The 22,339-nt window shown below is 44.2% G+C and overlaps 2 protein-coding genes across 2 annotated transcripts; one reads left to right on the top strand and one right to left on the bottom strand.

The window, feature by feature from the left end:
- The first annotated feature begins 31 nt into the window (after positions 1-31).
- Positions 32-9,149, top strand: LOC118792645 (MAGUK p55 subfamily member 5-A-like). The gene is made up of 13 exons (XM_036550537.1): positions 32-338; positions 900-1,108; positions 1,737-1,814; positions 4,350-4,490; positions 5,158-5,319; positions 5,418-5,495; positions 5,584-5,767; positions 6,032-6,103; positions 6,242-6,310; positions 6,929-7,096; positions 8,199-8,401; positions 8,625-8,735; positions 8,973-9,149. The coding sequence occupies exons 1-13, from the start codon at positions 32-34 to the stop codon at positions 9,147-9,149; spliced, it is 1,959 nt and encodes a 652-aa protein (XP_036406430.1).
- Positions 9,150-11,729: 2,580 nt separating this feature from the next.
- Positions 11,730-16,904, bottom strand: LOC118792272 (V-type proton ATPase subunit D). Its single transcript, XM_036550085.1, has 9 exons — positions 16,861-16,904; positions 14,652-14,769; positions 14,233-14,312; positions 14,056-14,123; positions 13,908-13,952; positions 13,157-13,260; positions 12,886-12,952; positions 12,651-12,729; positions 11,730-12,412 (listed from the first exon to the last, which is right to left on the bottom strand). Exons 1-9 carry the CDS (start codon positions 16,899-16,901, stop codon positions 12,268-12,270), a joined length of 747 nt encoding a protein of 248 aa, XP_036405978.1. The 5' UTR covers positions 16,902-16,904; the 3' UTR covers positions 11,730-12,267.
- Between the last annotated feature and the right edge of the window lie 5,435 nt (positions 16,905-22,339).

Raw genomic sequence — 22,339 nt, forward strand, 5'->3', positions numbered from 1 at the left:
TCACCCCGTAGAGAGTGACAGCGGATCGGGAATGACCACGTTACACATGGAGAGTCACGTGACGGAGGACTCCGGAGGAGGGGGGCAGGGGGGTGCGGGCGTGGGCCGTTCCGGGGAGCCGAGGGCCCCTCCAATGGAGAGAATGCTCCGGCACCAGGACGAAGTGAGGAGGAGGAGCGAGGAGGAAGTGCGCAGCAGGCAGGAGCTCAGCCTCAGCTCCTCCATGCGTCTGAAGAAGCTCTCACAGAAGCCCGGGGTCGGCGTCGACAACCCCACCTTCGAACCTGCCGGGACTGTGGAGTCTGCACAGGACACGGGAGGGACCTCAAAACTGCTGGGTGAGTGTGTGTGTGTGTGTGTGTGTGTGTGTGTGTGTGTGTGTGTGGAGCGGGAATGATTCCTTGTACATATTATATCTGCATAGCATGTGGCCTTATGAAACCTGCTTTTTTCAAGCTACACTCCAGTGCATCTTGCCTGTATTTTCAGTGCTGCCGTCTTAACTAGAATGAGCTAGGACTCAAGTATGGCACTCAGCAAAGACAAAATATCAGTCAGAGAAGTGTGCAGATTGATTGAACTGTAGTAGTATCGTAATCTCTTCATCTCCCCCGGTTTCCATGTTTCCTTAGTTTTCAAAGGAAGCTCGTCACAGCAGCTGTAAGAAGTGTGGACATTTACAAGCAGTTCTTTTCCTTTGTGTTAATACCCTCTATGTAGTGGTGGAGCTGGTGGCAGCTGACCCCTGCCACTGCTGAAATGGATAGAGTGTAATGTCTAATCTAGCCAAAACAGACCACGTTAATGACTCTGATCTTACAGGCTGTGATTGTAGCCATTGAGAACACAGCACAGTGTCAATGCTCCCTCTCTCTCTCTCTCTCTGTCTGCCCGTACAGACCTGGAGGACCTGTCCACATCCCTGAAGCAGGCCCAGCACTCTCTCAGCGATGCCGAGAGCCAGGAGGATGTGGAGGTCCTCCTGCGCCTGGTTCAGAAGGCCGCCTTCCAGAGCGCCTTCAGCTTGCACAATGCAGTGCTGCACAGCGCGGCCCAGAACAACCCGCCCCTGCCCCTCACGGGCCCGGCACAGGGGCTGGCACAGGAGGTAGGGGGGGTGGAGGGCTTGGCAGGAGAGAGCGCTAGGTTTAGCAGAGAGGGGGGCTGTGATGTAAAGCCAGCAGCCTTCACTGATAAGTGTGATGTTGTAGTAAGTCCTCAGTGAATGCCAGCTTCACTGCTGTTCATGTCACACATTATCCATCTGGCACAGTGGAGAATAAGAGGTTTCCCAGGTCTGAGCCTAAGCAAATAGGAGTACACGAATATAAACTCAATGGTCACTAGCAGTTTGTACTGCAGACTTATGGAAATGTAAGTACCTCTAGACAGAGCATTCATTTGGAGAGAGGGAGCACCTCTAATCCCCAAAGCGCCTCAATCAGATAGGTTACACATTCTGAGACTGGTGTGACTCATTAGAGACCCATCTGTTGCCTACTGTCCTACAGCAGCAGACCGTCCTCAAACAGCAGGCCTTTGATTTGCTGTGGAAGAGAGTGTGCGTTGTGTGTATTTTTCAGCTGGATGCATTGGTAGCGACACAGTTCAGAGTGTCAGACATAAACAGGCCGCTCTAGGAAGCAGTCATGACTCAGCGGTTGACCAGAGGGGTACAGTGAGACAGAGATTGGGTCAGATGCGTGAGGGCCGATACAGGTGTCATCTCCCCCCAGGTGCAGACCATGTTGCAGCTCATCCAGAACACGGAAGGTGTGGAACTTAACACCTTGCTGACTTCTCCTCACCTCCAGGTAAGTGGATTATCGGTGTGTGCCGGTGTTCTGCTGAGGGTTGCCACCGTGCTGCCCTCAGCGGAGACCTCTGGCTCTGAGCTGGCTTTGAGGTTGCCCTCGACCCTGGGTGCCACCCATGCCAGTTGGTAATGCCTGTCTCAGACTCCTCCTTCTCCTTCCACTCCGTTGGACTGGGCTTTGAGAGTATGCATGGGTCTCTAACATAGCCTCAACTCAACAGAATGGAACGGGACACGCCCAGTTCCACTTTTGCCAGTTCCCCAGTTCCTTTGCTGCTTTGCTTTGACCTAAACGTCTCCCTGTGGGCCTGACCCTCCTGGCACCCCCCCCCCCACCCCCCACGTGGATTTGGCGAGCAGCTGAGGCACGTCTGCACGGTGTGACTCATTTGATTAGGCTGAAGGGGCTTATGGGTAATCGGCGGCTCAGCCGCGGCGCTGGCGTGCTGCCGGAGATGGCGGGGGAGACACCGTACAGACCGCCGCTGTGGATCTTCTCCCCCCTCGCCCAGAGGGAGCGCATTGAGGGCTCGGGGGGTCGGGCTGCGCAGGTGGGTGCTGGTGTGACCGTGGGGAAGGGCCGGGCAGTGGCCTTTCGAGGGGATTTGTGCTGACCAGTAGGATGAGGCTGTGTTTCTGTTGCCAGTGATAACAGGGCCGTGCATGTTCTATTCAGTGTGAATGCAACTTTATTTTTACCTGTGCCCTCTTTTTGCCAGCCAAAGTGCCATTCAGGACATTGCAAGGTTTTGGAATATCAGTGTGCCCACTATATTTTTTATTAACAAATAGTGGCAAGAAAATTAGAAAAGAAAACTCTTGATGGACTGAGTCCCACCACTGTGTCAAATGGTTTAGCTGTGATTACGTAAATAGGAAGTGGTCACTGTTCCAGGATCTGTGGGCAGGGTGACAAGTCCAGTCATTGCCATTGTCCATTATGCTTTGGTGGCTTCAGAGTCCAGTTGGGGGGAGGGTTAGGATGTAAGATAAGTAGAGTGACTATTTGCAGTCTTGGCCTCATGGTTTGAGTTTTTCACTGTTTAGGGTTAGAAGGATAGAGAGATGGCAGGTAGAAACGGAGACCCACAGTATGGTCAGCAGCTACAGAAAAATAATGGAGTGGAAAGAGGAACAAAACATTATTACAGCTGTGGTGTGCTTCTAGGATCAGAGACAAAAATAATAATTGAACAGTGGTGTACAGTGTTAAGTTTTCAAGTAAAAAAGAAATATGAGCCGGTTATGTTACAGTACATGTCAGCGTTGGCCTAAAGCTCTGGAACTAAATTCATATCACTAGTTTCTGTGGCTTTACAGCGGGCAGACCGGCACATTATCTACAGCACAGAACACGCCTCCCCCTCACCCTGATCTGTCATGGGTGCTCAGTGGAAACGGGGCGTGTCACCGTGCCACTGACACCAGACCGTGAGTTGGGTGGGCTGTACACAGACATGATATGGCCTCCACCGTGGGCCTGCACTCTGTGTGCTGTGCTGTAAATGGAAAGTACTCTAATGGTGGTGGTGGCTCCTGACGTGTAAATGCAGAAATCAGGAAGACTTGTGGGTAGATGAAGGTGTATCCATTCCCCTTCTGCCAGATTTTGAGAGACTGCCAATAATGGGGGTTTGCAGAGGATGGGAGTCTCTCCTGTCTGTCAAGTGCTGCGGACCCTAGGCCAGATTTTATCTTTTAAGTTGGGACTTTTCAAAATCCACCCACACATGCTTATGTTGGCTTTGAAAATAAATGGGTGATATTGCTTGCCAGATTCATGCAGTGGCTTGTGAAGAAGTCAGAATGTTTCTAGTTTTTTTTTTTTTTTTTTTTTTTTGAGAGACCCAAAAGGACAGTCAGGATTACACAAATTGTGAAAAGTTCAAGAGTTTATTTTCTACCATTAACAACGAGCCTAAATTATATGTAAACAAGACTGTGCTATCTATGTAGTACTAATCACTGCAAACAGGATTTCTAGCTATACTGTTTTACTGAGGATAAATACGGCAGCTTCATCTTAACCTGTCTGGGCTCTGGGCAAACCCGCTGACCCATCTGGGATTGGCCGGCGTACTGTCAGTGTAAGTCAGTTTGCTGTGGAGCTGCCTCCAGCTCGCCTCGCATATATCTGTCCTCAGGAGTGCCTGGATCCCTCTGCTTTCCCTCTGGCCTCTCTTCCCTCTCTCCGCGTTCTGCCACATCAGCGGATACAAAAGGAAGAATGTGCGTTTGCCGGTATCTCTCGCTTGTTGAGCTGCGGGAGGTGAATGTTTGTTTATTACTGGTTTGAGTCTGCAGTGCTAGGTGCTGTTAGAAGTAGAGCATTTTTCATGTTGTTCAGCATACATTTCACCTTTCTACTCCTGAGGTCCTGGGCCAGATAACCAACCTTAAGATCCTAGATTGAATAATTTTGTCAAAGAGGTCAGTGCTGATCCAGGACCAGTGGTCAGGGACACAGTGTACTGTATGTGCAGAGGCAGTGCAGGGGTGAGAGTGCCCATGTTCCTCCTGTTTTCTCCCCCAGGCTCTGATGGAGACTCAGGACAGCGGGGTGGAGCAGCAGGTGTATCTGGAGCCCCTGCTCAGGCCCGGCCAGAGCCTGGTGCAGCACGGGGGCGAGACCGTCAAGCTCGTGCACCTGGAGAAGGCCCGAGACGTCCCTCTGGTGAGGCACACAGGCTACGCGCACACCTACAGCTGTCAGGTCACATACTGTCTTCACTAGCCATTTTCACTATGGCTTTGTGTTGGTAGACACTTGCTGGTAGTTTGTAGTCTTGGCTACATGTCATAATAACACCATGTTTACACCCAGAAAAACAGTAATCCGAAGAGTTATAAGATTGCCAGACTTTCAACGTCACTGTAGATTAAATGCATAATTTCAACGTGCTGATTGTTTCTTTGATGTAGATACGCATTATTACATTTTCAGTTTTGAAAATAAATGTCTGTTAGCATACTGTTGTCATTTCTTGCAATAACCTCTTAGGCAGTATCTGAGACCGTGCTTACTTAATTATGCAGCCTTTATTTTATGTTACCTGTGCAATTTCACTGTGCATCTTAAGCAAATTTTGCACCTGTGCACACACAAAAAGTGGGTTAAACTACTTAGCCATTTCAACAGCCATAATCTGTTCTTGCTTTGAGCAGGCTCAAATTAAAATTCTATAGTGTAGTAAGCTGTATTACTAAACAAAGTGACATGTCATGTTTGATCCACTAAAAATGTGTGTGTGTGTGACGCTACAGAAACAAACAATAGCAGCGCTGCCAATGCCAACATTGACCGTTTTTCCGCCTGTCTGTCTGCTCCTGCTTCCCCCCAGGGGGCGACGGTGCGTAACGACTCGGGCAGCGTGGTTATCAGCCGCGTGGTGAAGGGGGGGGCAGCGGAGCGGAGCGGCCTGCTGAAGGAGGGCGATGAAATCCTGGCGATCAACGGGGTGGAGATGCGCGGGAAGAGCATCAGCGAAGTCTGCAACATCCTGGTGAGCGAAGGCGTTGTGTGGGCAGTGGGGCGGGGAGTGACATCTTTTACCCCAGGTGGACACGCAGGCAGGGGTAACTGTGTGACCTCTTTCCCCAGGCGGAGATGCACGGCTCCCTGAGCTTCATCCTGATCCCTGCCTCGAAGTCCGGGCCCGCGCCACACCGAGAGAATGTGGTGAGATGTTCGACCCGACCGAGCTCAACCCCCATTCCTGTCCCCCAGGTGTTCCCACGTGGTGTCTGACCACCCCTCTCCCCTCCAGGTCCACGTGAAAGCGTACTTCGACTACGACCCCTCGGACGACCCTTACCTGCCCTGCCGCGAGCTGGGGCTCTCTTTCCTGAAGGGGGACGTCCTGCACATCAGCAGCCAGGACGACCCCAACTGGTGGCAGGCGTACCGCGACGGTGACGAGGACAACCAGCCACTCGCTGGGCTGATCCCAGGTACGCTGAAATGTGAGCATGCTGGCAGGCGAAAAAAGGCTGAACTAGGAAGGAGGCAAGAGAAGCATATTTGATAAGGCATTATGGAACGCGTATAACTGGGTGCTTTCTCTTCCTCTCCCTCATTTCTCAAGCCAGTTTTAGTTTATTAGCATGATGCAAAACAAGTTTCCGTGGCAGGTACAGTTTTAAAAGTGGAGGCGGTCTATGAAGCACTTCCTTCTCTCATCATTTCTGCCTCCCTCTGTCTCTCTCCTCCGTTAGGGAAGAACTTCCAGCAGCAGAGAGAAGCTATGAAGCAAACCATAGAGGAGGATGTCGAGCCTGAGAAGTTTGGTGAGGGTCTACACTTCTCAAGCCCTTATTGATAACACTCTTGTGTCTCACTCAGTGATGACTCACCTAAAGCCCCTTTAGTGTACGCTTGAGGGAGGAAATGTATACTTGTAGTAAAAGGTAATGGTCTTTTGTTAGGAAACCTTTGGTGTGCAAAGAAGAATAAGAAGAAGAGTAAGAAGATTCTTTCCAGTAACAAAGATGACGGTAAGCCCTTCACTGCCCGCTGATTTCCTAGCCTCGTTTCTCTTCATCACACCTTCTCACCCTGTGTCTGTTACAAGTGTGTCACTTTCTCTCTCTAATACTGTTACATGTGCATCACTCTTTGTGCCTCTTATACTGTGTCTGTTACATGTGTATGGCCTTATGTCTCTTATACTGGGCCTATTACATGTGTATCACCTCTGTCTCCCGCATGTACATTACTTTCTTACACACTTGAGGGCCGCTTAAATTGTCAATTTCTCTGTATTAATTACTCGATACGTAAACATACTATACATATATTTTGTAGTTATTACTGTCCTTTTTCCCATTTTGAACTTTTGGGTACTTGCTCACCACTAAGGATGGGCCCATATGCTATATTTCCAGTGTGGCACAGTATCATGATTCATGCTGAATCTTGTTAGCCACATGAGCGCTATAATTGTGTTGTCCAGCTGTCTTGTGTAGAATAAACCGTACACCAGTCCTGCTGCGTCCATTGATTACCCTGCTCATGATGTTTGTTACTGTGTCCCGTGTCACTCTGATGTCCTAAAGAATTTTAAAATTCCTGCGCATCTCTCCGTTCTAACGCCCTTTGCCTCCGCCCCTCAGCTTATGACAGCGAGGAAATCCTGACCTATGAGGAGATGGCGCTGTACCACCAGCCGGCCGACCGCAAACGGCCCATCGCCCTGATTGGTCCTTCCAACAGCGGGAAGAGCGAGCTGCGGCAGAGGCTCATGTTTCACGAGCCGGAGAGATTCGGCGGCGCTGTACCGCGTAAGACACCCCCAACAGGAGGGGAAGGAAAGGGGGTCAGAGGGGTGTAGGAGTGTGCTGCCAATCAAACAACCATTCATATTGATGTGATCCATTAACATTTTTGTCACGGAAGATCCATTTGTCAACAGCATATTCTGAGCAATGGATGTTTTAGAGGGTCACATTTATTCTTTGGCTTTCTCAGTTGAGTCTGACCATACCTAAATAGGTAAAAGTGAAAATATTTGTGGAGTTATAAACACCACTCAGTTGTAACATTAACTGTGAAGTTGCTTTAAGCAGCAATCCACAGTGATGTTACTGCTTTCTGGTTTCTTATCACTGAATAGAACTGCTGCTGCTCATTCCAAGACCTGGCTCAAGGAGGGGGCCAGTATTATTATCAGAGCGTAGCCTCTGTCTCACTGTTAACTCCAGCTCACACAAAAGACCTGTATTGTCAATGGGGGCATTTACCACAGTGTGTACAAAAGAGACTGAGAGAAAGAATGAGAGAGGCCCTTTGTTGCCCTATTTTGAATGTGAGTGTGGGTGTGCGTGTCTGTGTGCGGGCATGCATACATGCATATAAGGAGGGGGTTTTGTACTGTTTTCTAGTAGTTGTTCCTCATTAGTTCAGCTTACATTTTTTATTTCCTATTTTGGAAAGTAGATTTCATTCATTTTAGTGTGTTTTTCATGCGAATGGTTTAACACAGTGATCCCCACAATGGAGTTGAAGTTCAGACAGGATGTGACATGTTAGAAAATCATAACTAGGTGCACATTTCATAAACACATAGTTACACTGTGTGTGTATTATATATATGAATGGATTTACACTAGTTAAGTAGTATAGTGCAGGCATGCTTTTTACATGTAATGTTAATTATCAGAATGACTTCTGAAATACATTTCCCATTCCCGTCTCCCATTCTCAGTAATATAAAGTTAGTGGATGTGAAAGCAAATTAAGAAAATGAATAATAATTAGACCAATTTTACATTGTAAGGCAATAGGTGTGAGTAATACTGGCTGTGGAAAGTGAATCTCTCAGTCGGTCACAGACGTTATTCCTGAAGGGTGGCGAGTTTGTGCCTTGTCCCTCCCGTGCCGCAGACACGACGCGACCCCAGCGGCCGGCCGAGGTGGACGGGCAGGACTACCACTTCGTGTCGCGGCAGGCCTTTGAGGCGGAAGCGACCGCCATGAAGTTCATCGAGTCGGGCGAGTTCGAGGGGAACCTGTACGGCACCAGCACCGACTCGGTCCGACAGGCGATCAACGCGGGCAAGATCTGCCTGCTGTGCCTGCACACCCGGGTAAGAGAACCACAGGAGGGGGCCGCTGAGGGTATGCAAGGATATACAGGGATATATAAGCTGCTTTTCCGTATCCTTTTGATGCTTTTGATTCAGCTTTATGTTTTATCACGAGTGTAATCTCTGTACCTCTTATTTTCTCCGCTCCACTCTTCCTCCCTTCCCCTCTTCTGGCTTTCCCTCTTCTGTTTCTCCCTCTCTGTCTCTCTCTCCTTCCCTCCAGTCCCTGAAGGTGTTGCGCAGCTCAGATCTGAAGCCCTACATCGTCTTCCTTGCTCCTCCCTCCCAGGAGCGATTGCGCACCCTGCTGGCCAAGGAGGGGAAAAAACCCAAGGTACCCATGCCCCCCACCCCATCACAGACGAATGTATACACGCATCAGGTTATGCTAGAAAACAACACAGGGATTGCAATAAAGCAATAAATAATCAATTATAGCTCTGCACCCAGGTTCTGTATTCCATATTCTGTATGCTGTAAATGAATAGTGCTCCTTTTCTTATGTCTTCTCTCCACACTCTGTACCTCTTTACTTTCTTCTTCTCCCATTCCCTCACTCCTCTCTCCCCAGCTGGATGAACTCAGGGAGATCATTGAGAAGGCACGGGAAATGGAGCAGAACTGTGGACACCTGTTTGATGCTGTCATCATTAACACTGACCAGGAAAAGGCTTTCCAGGAACTGCTGCACCTAATCAACAAGCTTGACACTGAGCCACAGTGGGTCCCCGCCTCCTGGCTCCGTTAATGCCACCCGGCACCATCTCTTCCCTCGGAAAGAGACATTCATGCACTGTAGAGTTAGAGAGTAGAGAGCAGGAGGGCAGGGCCAGGTGGATGCACACTAAACTGCAAGAGGCAGTGGGAGAAGGTCAGAAGTAGACTCCCTGGACCATGAAGTCACAGGCAGAGAGAAGAGCTGCTTCTGTCCAGACCTTTGGTGAACCAGCAAGGAGAGAAGATAAATTAATCATTTCTATGTCTGTACATGACTTGAAATGACTAAGTCATTGCTTTGAGGTGGAGAAAACATTTGTTCATTTGTTCTTCTTTTTCTGGACACGCAGAAGTCTCTCTTATTTGCCATTATGCATTACATGCTATGGAAGTAAGAGTTGCTGATGCTTTCTATTTTAATCACAGTTTTTAGAGGTATGAGGGGTCTCTGGATCAAGTGGGCTGGAATTTTATTTGTCCCTTATAGGGTCATGGATGTATTTTACGATTAAAATCTGTTTGAAGGTTTTTAAAATTATAAGAGGATGGAAAAATGTATCCAAAAATGTTTTGTGCACACGTAACTCAAATTCAGATTCCAGGACATTTGAATCATCTGCAGCCAACTCCACTGACCTAATGAGTGGTGAGGACATTTTGTCTCATATGAAGACACATATAATACACTGCCATTTTAAAACATGCTGTCTGTTGGAAATCATTGTTTTGATGTCAGTCAAGTGGAAGTACTGTACACAGTTGCCTCCAAATATATACATGCCCCTTTTTGAGCAAGAAGAAAAGATGGTTGAACAATGACATGCGTGTCTACTGTCGTGTGTACTTGCACATACAAATGAAAACATGTAACATTTTAACACTACCAAAAATACACCTTGCAAAGGCATATTTTTACAGATATCTTTGCATTCAAAGAACAGGATCAAATTAATATCCCTAAAATGATTTGTGATTTGTTTTTACATCCTCTTGATTTTTTGATGCTGATAAGATGCTTGTTGTCATCTTTTATGAGGCTAATATCCTTCAAAGGAGGGATTTTTGAATGCTTGCTCAGGAGGCATTTGATCTGCTCCAGATTTGTTGGTTTCTGCATGTGAACTGCTTTCGAGTTTCAGCTGTGAATAATGAGGTTCAGCTTTTGAGGTTGTGGTAGCTTGTTGAAAATTTTGACTTAGCTTTCCCAAAGTTTTTGGAGACGTTTGTACCCTTTCAGAGCAAAATCGCCGATGCTGCCGATACCTGTGTCACTAGATTTTTGCTTTGTCACAAAACATGGTCCAAAGTATCATGAAGATACCATTTGTAAAATTAGTAAATGCGATGCCGCTTTAGAATAGGTTTCTTTCTTCCACCTCTGCCATGAACACTCTGGGTGTGATTAAGATACATATTTTCATATTTGAGGAAAGAAATATGGCATAATTGTCTATTGCACATTTTGTGTTACATAGACATGAGTAGCTTTGGTGGCCACTGTATTTGCCAGATGTGTTTTCTCTATGTGCTCTTGTATTTCAAAATTTGAAACAACCCTTTAGTGGTCTCTAAAATAGTTCAACATGAAATATGATGAAGAAAACCTTTAACATTTTTGTGAACATATTGGACTGCAGCATGTATGATATAAATACATAATGGATATGATATAAATAAAATGTAAAATATGTAACACCACTTGCTACTCCCTCCTCCGACTTCATGGGTCAGAACAAAGTCCTTAGGAACACAGGTTTTACTCCTGGAACGTCTAGGAATGGATATGGTTCTCTGACCCTTCGGCTACATACCACTGCAACAGAATTGAACAACTAATGAATGTAAGCAGTGTATTAAAATCACTTTTCTGAAGATGTTTTCTCTGAATCTTTCACAAGAAGTCAAGTGAAGAATTGAATGATACTTTTGAAAAGGCTGGTCGCTGGTTTGGTGTGTCTGTATTTGCACATGTTGACTCTGAGATACAAAGTACGGCTGGATCGTGTTTGTTCCATCTGTCTGTGACGGGAATTCCCGTTGGAGTGGAGATTCCTGTTGAATGCATTTGTAGGTTGGAGCAGTTCTTGTAAGTTTGGAAATGTTAAATAATATAGGGAGCCAGTGTGTGAAAATATTCTTATGCTGCTGCCTAATCAGACGATTATGACAAACATCACAGGAAGCTGATGGCTGCACACTATGTATATTTGACATCATACAACTTTGCAATTGGCCAAAACAACTTGAGATGCTGCTTTCAAGAGGTACTTCACACTGGCTCATATAATTTTGACATGTGCTTTCAAGAACGTTTTGTCAGACCAAATTGGTTTGGTGTCTTGAGGCCCTTAGCTTTAGTCCATATTTACTAATGGGCCACCACACACTGAATGTACATCGTATACCTAAATTATGTTGAACTGCCTAGGAATTTGTCTACTTCGGTGTGGACATTTAAATTGCAATGCAGCCACATATTCTGTCTTCAGATATTCACAGTGATAGTGTTGTAAGACCAGAAGGGAGAAAAAAAACAACCACCACAAACTTTAATAATTTCATAATTTCATTAGATTCAGAGATGATCAGAGTTACACCCACCCCCCCCCACACACACACACACCAAGTGCTACAGTCTCAGTCAGTTCCCAGTATAATAAATAGACCACGGTAGAGATGTGAATTAGTGAGATTATTGAACAAAAATAACTTCCACAATAGTCACACTTTGAACAAACACAGAAAACTGTCCTGAACAGCACAGGACAACAGCGGGCAATGGTGACACTGAATTTTGCAATAAAATCTACGCCAATTAGTCTTCCTCAACATATATTAGGTAACTGCAAAAAAAAGCCCGTTTGGTCCCTTTCTGAGTGTTTGACATCAACCTCTAATATTTCTTCATACACAAGAATGGAAGCATAGTACTGGTAATCAACAGTATGCTTCCATGAATGATTTATATATAACCACAACTGACTGATTCTTCAATACTGTGATCAATATAATGACAAAACATCACCAACATTTACAAGAAACCAATAATTTTTCTTTTCACAAAGTGGAAGCCTGGCAGACTTCGGATAAATAAGACGGACAGCTGAATTTGGCTTGGCAACGGACGGACGGAGAGGAGAACGGGCGGGTCACTCGAACAGCAGGTCCTCGTCCGTCTCCTCTGTCAGCATGTTGGTGGGCTCTGCGATGGGGCCCAGCGCGGCCATACGCGCCGCGATCTCCTTCTCCGTCTTCTCCCTCATCAGCTTCTTCTTCTCCTGGATCTTCTTCAGCCTGGGGATGGGCATAGGGCAGGGATTGGACTCAGTAATAGGGCCGCGTGGAGGGGGACGGTCGCAGGCACACAGTCAGACACAAGGAGGGTTCAGACATTGGAAGACAGTCACAGAGACATGATCAGACACAGGGAAAGAGTCGTAGGGAGAGGGTCGAGACATAATAAGACAGTCACAAGTGGTTAAACGAGCTGAGAGGGACAGACAGAGAGAGGCCTGGCAGAGTGGATGCTCACCTGTAGAATTCCTCTCTCTCCCTTTCGTCCAGCTCGGTGATGATGTAGGAAAGGGTGCGCTCTATCCGGGGAATGATCACTGCCAGGATGAGACACAAAGGAATTTAGCAGCTGAAGATGTGATTGGAGAGCTTCTCCAAACCAGTTTCCTTCTCTAAATGTTTAGCTCATTACTGTTGAACATTTTCCCAACTATTAACACATACAGATAAACACACAGACAGGCAGGGCTAACCATGTTCAATGGCATTCACACGTCGGTTGGTGATCTTGATGGCCTCGTCCAGAGTGACAAAGGAGGTCTGAAAAGTACACAGGTCAGAGGTCAGCAAAGAGCACAAGGTTGGAGGATCACAGGTCAAAGGTGCTGATCCCCCCCATCCTGAAACTGAGTTCACAAACCTTTCTCCGCTGCTAAACATCGTTGAAACTATTGCATACGTCTGCATGTATGATAACCTAGCAGCTCTGGACAGAGCAGAACTCAGAGTATGTGTGTTCTTTACCTGCAGGGAGGCCAGCTCTACCAGCAGCTCCACAGCCTTGGCATAGTTCCTCTTCAATTTGGCCAGCTGCTCCCCACCCCTGGCCAGACCAGTCAGCTCATAGCCTTAGGAATGGGGAGAAAGGCGAAGAGAGACACCAGGGGAGAAGAGGGAAGGTAGGGAGAAAGGGAACGAGAGAAGAGCGTGTCATTTGTTTATCACTATAAAAGCTTAGGACACCACTCATATGACATGTAAATAAATCCACACTAACACAGTGTCAGCTGGCTTGGCTGTATTCACTGAGGTAAGTCATTGGTGACCGATTAAGCTCATCATCACTGGTTGACTGATTAAGCTGTTTTGGGGAATAAATGAACAAATCATGTACAATTTAAGAAAATAGCTTTAATAATATTAAATAGCAGATAACTGTTACAACTGTGAAATGATTAAAAGAATGTGAAGAAAATGCCACAGATTGAATGATGCAAAGAAGAATGTGCTTGGATGCGTAGATTTCCAGAACTGAATTTTAGGCCCATATGAAGTGGACTCTTGGTGACAAATTGTGTATCCTGCCCTCATGAGGGATATAAGAGTGAAAATATCCCAAATTTTGCCTTTTTGGGTCGATACTAATCTTGTTTTTCCATTTGCTCTATGTCCACCCTGAGGGCTCTTTGGGTGCATTATCACTAACAGGCCTTACTGGAGGCTGGACTGCAGGCCAAAGCAGATCCCTGGAAGAGACAGGTGTGTGGATACTTACTGTCCCCTCCTTCCTGGTAGTGCTCAAAGACCGGAAGTGTGACACCTGAGAAGAAAAGACACAACAGTAAAGCTCCCAGCTGCTGAATACTGCAGGCAATGGTAGGCAGCAGAGTGAACAAATGATCCAAAATGTCTGACAGCATTACCTGCTACGTTATCCTTCTTAGCCCGGACCTTGACCTGTGCTTTGTTCACATTCTGGATCACTGTGGTACTGAGAACACAAAAACAGCAATTCACTTCGAGAGGCAGGTAAACCCTGCACAAGGACATCCAATGTCTGAGCGCTTTAAGTTTAAATGCCGCCACCAACTTCCCCTCACCTGAAGTCTCCAGCTGCAAACTTGGCCTCTGCCAGGGAGAAAGCCGCCTCCCTCATCACCTCTCCCATCAAAGTCTTGGTCTGGAGGGGAACAAAGACATTTCCAGGCTCAGAAACCTAAGAGGTTCTGAATGTGTGTAGGTAATGTGATGACACAGCAGAGAGGCATAAACTGTTTTGAACCTGTGTGTGAACACTCACCAGACCTTCACACATTCTGGTAAAGCCTTCTTTTCCAGTTATCTTATTAGATTTATTGGTTCGGTATTAACTAGACTGTGTAGAGAGTGCTGAATTGTCAATATGTGATAAAGGTGATTCGTTTGTCAGAAATTGAGGAATATTTGGATTCTCGCTGCCTGAATGTAAGACCAGTATATCCTCTGAATGCAGTGGTCACCTCTGCTCACCACTCCCTACCTCAATAATCTTGCGGAGAATCTGGCGAAAACGCATCGACAGGGCATCCGCCTTCTTCTTGAGCAGGTTTCGGCCGGTCTGGGCACCCTTCAAACGCGCCTTCATGATGGTCTGCGCCCTGGGATTACAGAGAGAGTGCTGTCTTTTCTTCTCAATACTCTCAATCTTCTCAGCCTTCATGACCGGAATATTTGGCAACTAATGCAATGGCGACACTGTGCTATGCCAATCTTTGCGGCCAAGAATGGATCATGTTCAAAGTAAGACACACACGTTAATGCATTACAACTAATGAGGCAGTCTGTGTGTAAAATTTCACAACCCCATTTGAAACAGTGCGCCTTCACACCTTTAGTGCTCAGCCAATGTAATTGCTCATTTATAAGGCCAAGTACCACAGGTGTGAATTGAGACAGGCTTTTCATATCCTTTTCCTTTTTTTTTTTTAAATCTGCTGCAAATGTACTACATTCGGCAAAACACAGGGACATTGGTAGGAAAGAGAGAAGTATTAAAAATGTTCGATAAATTTATCATGTTCTTCCCTCAAGAGCATTACTGCAGCAGGGCTTTGTTCAAATGTGTCAGCTCACATGCGATTTTGGCCTAATGATAATTTTACAAGGAGATGGTTTGGTTTTGACAGGCAAAGAACACAAGAACATTATTTATTTAATTAGGCAACCAATGTTGAGATCTTTCATTATTCACCTGAGTACTGTTCTTACTCAAAGTTTGCACCAAAGTTTGGGTAGGATATAAAGGCTACTGACGGGTAAGACAATGAAGCATTCCATCTTAATATAAAGCCAATGGGCAAACAGAAGGACTGGGGCTGGTAATGAATGGTAGCCCCGTGTTTCCCAACCCTGCTCCTGGAGGCACACTGTCCTGCATATCTTCTATGTATCCTTCCTGCTTGACTAAATCAGGTGTGCTCAGCTAATCAAAAGTGCCACTGATGAGTTCAGTCAGGTAGGTAGAGCAGGGATAGATAGAAGATATGCAGGACGGTGTGCCTTCAGGAGCAGGGTTGGGAAATGCTGTGGTAGCCTATCGGAAAATGACAGCAGGCCAGTTTTGGCCCTGTGCATTCTTGTTTGCTGGGTCTGGATTCAAACACATGTTGATTAAATACATTGATTGATACAGCTGACTGATCAACTGATTAACAGGCTACTAAGTGAAGTCAAGCACCTGCAAACTACACAAGTATCAGGTGCAAGCCATCAGAAGGTACCTAGGCCTCTGGTGTAACCACTTCTATGCCAGTAATGATTCTGTTAAGGTTCAGAGTGGACATGAATTAAATTACTACAGTATTCCTAAACAAGACATAAGCAGTCATACAATTCGACCCAAATTCATTTCCCAGGGGGGTACTACTATTATACTCTTTAGCAACATACTAGCAACAACTTGAACTTCTTCAGGAAATACTTTGCCATATAAGTAGATATGGTGGAACTTTGGCCTATTGTAAATGCCTCGTAAACGAGCAAATAATTATCATACCACGATGGTGTTTTTAATCGTCTGCATCAACCCAAGTATTTCACACAAACTCCTATACAATCGATTGTTATTTCGTGAGTATACGCGGAATTACACCCATCACTAGGCAATTTTAAATCGAGCACATCTGCAGAAGCCAAACCATGCGTCAAGACAGCAAGCTCGCACGTTGGGATGTGTCGGGTGGTCAGTACCATTTCGGTGAGACCCAAACCTAAAGCGTGACCGAACCTGTACCACGTTTTGCATTGCTTCACTGCATTAAACAGAGCCAGTCATTCATTTCATCATTATGCGCTCTTAACGTTGGCCTCGCTATTTATTTTCTCTTCGTAGCTAGGCATCTTTTCACATAGCTATGCATAACTGGTTGCGTTCTTAGATACGGGCATGTTTATTCATGATTATTTCATGATCCCTACGTTGGTAATTTAAAGACTCATCACGACAGCAACCAGCTCAGCAAAATAAGCGGTGCAACGCAAAAACAGTGTCTTTCATGCGGATTATGAATCACTGTAACCTCGAATTGAAAATATCTGATATAAAAAGCAATCGGATGGGAAAAGCAATGAAATTATACGTTACGGCTGTACAGAAATTTACTTAGCTTGAACTGATGGCACGGAGACAGCTAGCTTGCTACCTAGCTTGGTAATAAGCTTTGGCAGCAAGGTTAACGCTTGATACTCACATTCGAGAAGGGAATATGTCGATCCTATCTTTTCCTGACATTTTTGCTTTAACGGTATCTGCGGTTTCCTTTTTTGTGAAATTATTTTGTCGCAGTATGGCGTGCAACACGTCCCAGTATAAATTCGGTGGCTCATACAGTAGCTAGCTTGATATGCTATCTACTGACAGTCCCTATTCTAGTCTTCGGTCAAACGACGCCAGAGCCAGTCAGCTGGTGCAGGATCATGTGACTTCGTGGTCGGTGTCTACGTTATTTTAATCGGAGGTCTTTTAATTTACAAGATAAATAACTCCTACCTTAACGCACGTCTTCAGGAACATCGCATGCCAGAAGACACTGTTATTTTCAACATCGCTATGATAAACCTGTGTGTGATTTAATAGTATGTATATGTGTATAAACAGCATAGCCATATTCTCAACAAATACATATTCACAACAAAGCATCGCCACTAGAGGAAGAAAAACAGAAATATGCGAAATTGCAAAGTGAAGATAGCACATTTTCTTATGAAATTAGCCGATACATCATTTATTCATTTTGTTGCATCCTCATTGTAAGACAGATTCATTGCGGTGTCCTTCATGTTGCTCACTTTGTAGATGTAATCAACATTAAAATAAAACATTTACAGCACGCTCACACCAATGCGTCGGTAACATTCATGTGGACATAAATTTGAACATTTCCATATAAAATGTACATAATTTTCCCATCTAAAATGTAAACAATTTTGCATTTGTTTTAAATTTACTGTGCTGCTCTGCAATTCAGTGTCACTATTACAGCCCATATTATTGAATTATTTTATTCTCTCTTCATCCAGGATTGACCTCCAGAGGGCAGTACAAACCTGACTGCATTCTGTTGTCCTCAGAGGCCCATCTAACTTCCATGCACTGTATCTTAAGAGAAGGAGACAAGTGTCCTGATTGACAATATCAACAGACAATGTACTTTGAGTACTCTCAAAAACAGAGCAGGTGGGTGCACGTAATATACACAAATGCTTATACAGCAGAAATGACACATTACTGTCATCTGCACATAAATGAAAGCCAGTGCAGAGTGCAGAATTTCTTCAGATGTTATGCCTGAAAAAATCTTTTTATATTGTTATGCATATGTCAGCTCTACCTCACTAATGCAACTTCACACAGCTAACCAGTACATCTGCTACTCTACTCTTACTGCAACTTGTGCCTATGCAATACCAATACTGTAATGTCAATACAAGTACACTGAAAGCAGTGTTGATTTGAAATGCTTTCATGTGATGTTAAATTGCTGAACAAGGTTACTTTTGCTGTAGTAAGACCAATACTGCCTGTTGGATAAGTCGCTGTTAATGTGTTGGCAGCTTATCTGCTAGTTGAGTATCTTCCCACTTGTCCCAATGTCTCCTTGGCAGACATTGAGGTGGCTCGCTGTGGGTGGGAGGGGCTTTGAGGGACAGACATAGCTCCTCTGTTGATGCCATGCCAATCAAAGTGAGTGACATGGAGATCCTTGCTAGTTTACATAAGTGTGTGACAGTGTATCTTTTTAGTACAGTCACTTGACAGTGCCTGACAACCTGCATGTTCCTGCAGTTCATCCAGACTACACCTGCATGCTACATGAAGTCCCTAACTCACAAGAATCTCGGAACAATACAAGAGGAGGGAAATATTTCCCTCAGCTCACACATACTCACTTGCCACCTGAATGTGTATACAAACCGTAAAGAAGAAAATCCTTTCATAAAAACGTTCAGGAATGAGCATAGGTCTGTGCAAAGGGCCAGGAAATGATTCATAAAGAGAATGATAATCTGATAAACATCAAGATCGCATATGACCTTTTCAGACATTCTTTCTTCGATATGTGCTCTGGTGCTGAAGGAGGTCAGTGGTAATAAGGAAGGCAGTAGCTAGAGTGTGTGCACACCACAAGCCCTGTGTGGCTGACATCTACACTTGACCTTTTCAATTATGCGGTGGCAGAATTCTGTTAACCTCACATTAAACTGATAGCCCTGGATGTTTTGAATATTTGACATGAATTGGCTCATGTGATGCATAAAGAATCTTCCGAATGAGAAACAGAGGTTTGACTTGATGAATGGCAAACAGTAGGCCTCTTGTCACAAAAAGCATTTGTTGTGTGTTCTTTAATAAGAGCCTTCTGCCAGCATTCAGTATGCTTGATTTCCCGGTCATCTTCTATTCTGGCTTTTGTGGGAAAACCAAAGCATTAATATGGTGATATGTTTTCATATTCATTCAGTGTACTTCCCTTTAGAGAGCTGCCATCATGAGAAGCTGAAGGACAATTGGAACGGGTCCCTAAGACGGGGGTTCTGCAACAGCTGAACTCTCATACACATTACTTCTGATGTCACTATTGTCCCTGTGAGGTTTTTGCAACCTGACATTCGAGCTCTGGTGAAAGACATACTAACCAAGCAGGCACCAAAAGAGATTTGCTGGGCTTATAATGATATCTGATGTTTGCTTTCTTATGCAAGCAGTGGCTCAAATTTGCAGTCCCTGACAGCTGGACCTAAAAATTCTTCCTAGCAACACAGCAACTCAGTTTAGTAAACAGATTCAGTGTAAGAAAGACATTATAGAGTAAAATATTTGTATAACATAGAATCTGAAGCTCCAGCACCCTATGTTTTCATATTCAGTTAAAATGTATAAAATGCCATTGTGAGCAAGTAGATATTCTAATGCAGATATCTTAAAACTCATTATCACTCAGAATCATTATTTATAACACATGGTTTGTAAAAGATTCATATTATATGACATAATTTATTCAGTTTGTGACCTTATTTTAAGGTCTTCAATTTTAAAGCATTTCCAGTGAAAAGACATAAATGTGTTATTAGGTTTTCCCCATTGCAAACATGTTGTGAAAAACAACTGGCTGTTTTTGGCATGTAAAATTAAAACTCTGACATATAAAACTGTGCTGTAACTAAAGTGCATGGGTGTCCAAATGTCTTTTGTTAAACTCATTGCTGACATTTTATCTGAGAGTGAACGGGTGTGTGTGGAGACAATAGGTTATTGTTATGGACGGTGTATTAACATAGTCAGAGGAGCACTGGTTGAAGAAAGGGATCACTTTTGTGTGTTTCAGTTAATGAAATTCAAATTCAGGGGGTGGGATTGTTTTAGAGGGAAATTCAAACAGACTACAGATCATATTGAAGATCCTCCTCTGTCCCATGATTGGCAGGACCTTGCTTAATTTTGACCCATTGAAAATAAGGGCTGAATCTATTTTATGCCCTCCTATGGCAGTAATGTAAGGTCCACCCTCTGTTCTGCAACAATGCATCTCATTGTATTTTCTAGAACTTGTGAGAACTTGAAATTGTGGGAAACAATCATGACTCCAAAACGAATGCATTTACAGATGTTGAAGCATAACTGGTATCTTAATGACACACATATTTCCATATACACATTGTGCAATGTGTAAAAATATCTTTAACACCAATGAAAACTTGGGTAAACAATATACAGCATAAATAAGTGAGGCCGTTACCTACCCACTGACCCATACTTAATTTCCTGTCTGCTAAAGTCAAAGTAAAGCTATAACAGTGAACACAGAAGTTTGGTTTAAGAAGGGGGTATCTAGTCCATTTTACAAAGGATTTTTGTTGTGAAGGTGAATCAAGTGTTGTGTTTTATATGAATTTAATAAGTACATGTGGCTTCTTGTCTCCTTATGCAAATACACCACATCAGTTGAGTTGCCAGTAATTATGTTGATTGGTTTTTATTTCATTCGTGTTGTCTGAATGTACGCATTGGCACATGGCCATCAGAACTTTCACAAAGGAACAACTGCTATTTAGCTTGGCTGTGCCATTGTGATTTCATGTGCTGATTAATGGCTGCCTAGACTGTCAGGGCTACACTTCACTTATTTGCTTTGGCATGTTTTGCCTTTTCAGTGTGTATCAGTTTAAGGTTTCATTATTTGAAACCTGAAATTGTTATTCGTTTCCTTAAAGTGTGCAGATTGTTTTGTAATCCCTCAAGACTTCGTTTTCCGCTGAACTCTGCAAGAACTGGTGGAGTATCTTCAGGTGAGGAACAAATTCAGGTCTCTGGCCCTAAAACGCCACAGTTACCATGGGTGCATCCCAGTACTTTAGAAATGTGTCCTTGCATCTCTTCCTCAGTTCCTTGGTGATGCCCATTGAGGAGACGAGGAAGTGATGCAAGGAGAAAAAAGGAAGGTACCTATCACTGTGAGGCAGATGGGACATCCGTGTGTAATTTAACTTTGGAAATTTAGTATGTTATTGTAAGTTATTGTAATTTGTTATTGTACCCAGGCCACTTGTATGTTGTATACATATTTTTTGTATTTCTGTAGTGACTATGTTATCTCAACAATATAAAAATGAGGCACGTGTATGCCGGCTCATGTCACAGATGTGTCACATGCCTTTTTATATTGTTGAGGCTTCCAATTATCAATTTCCGGGTCACAGAGTCACAGAGTATACAGGAATGGAGGAAATTAAGCAATTTAGCACTATTGGGACACAGCCCATGTGTCCTGAACAGAGGGCAGAACATCTCAGTGGGCTGCTTTCCAACCTTCATATCCCATCCAGCTCTTTAACAAATGACACTATTTTTCTTACTCCCCCCTTACCCCTCCCAAACTCTTCTTCCCCTTCACCCCCTTCACTTATTAGTAACTGTTTGGCTTTTGTGAGTTCTCTTTGGCCCAAAAAAGCTGCAAACACTACTTATTTTAATCCATGATTTTCAGACTCTGTGGATACATATTCCAGGGCTTGAAATGCCAGTTAAGCCAGATAAACGTACTAATTGCTAAAATGTGTAAATTTCCCAATACATTTATCATTTTGCATGTACACCAAATTTCCCAAATTACCACCAAGAACACAGAGTATTTGGTTCTTGTCTAACTGAGAAATAACAACAGTTAGGAAAATAGATTACATTAGAAAGGAGTTGAATGAATTTTAAAAAATGAAAACGATGAATTATTTTACATTTTTATTTCATCTTATATTAATTTTTCTATAAAGGCAGGGGCAACAATAGTATTGAACCAGACAACAGCGAATGCATGTTTTCTTCCACAAAAAGGAAACAAAAAACCCCACTCTGTCAATAAATTGACATTTCTACAACTTTGTTTCACTTCCTTTTTAAACGCATTATGGTGTCACAACAAAGTTGATGATCCCATGAGGTGAAAATGGCAACCATGGAGCCCATTACTTTTACTGTGTGGCTGTTATTGCTGATAAACTGCTTTAAAAATTTCGACAGAATTCCCCTTCGTGTGTTCCACAAACAGATCTAAAAGGAAGAATACTTACTCTAGTAGTGGATATAACCAAATTAAGTACGATTACTGATAGAGATCGAAACCTGGAAAGGCCGGCTGCATTCACTCGCAAACGAAGCACTGTTTCTTTAAATTG

The sequence above is a fragment of the Megalops cyprinoides genome, chromosome 17 (assembly GCF_013368585.1).
Source record: "Megalops cyprinoides isolate fMegCyp1 chromosome 17, fMegCyp1.pri, whole genome shotgun sequence".
Taxonomy (NCBI): domain Eukaryota; kingdom Metazoa; phylum Chordata; class Actinopteri; order Elopiformes; family Megalopidae; genus Megalops; species Megalops cyprinoides.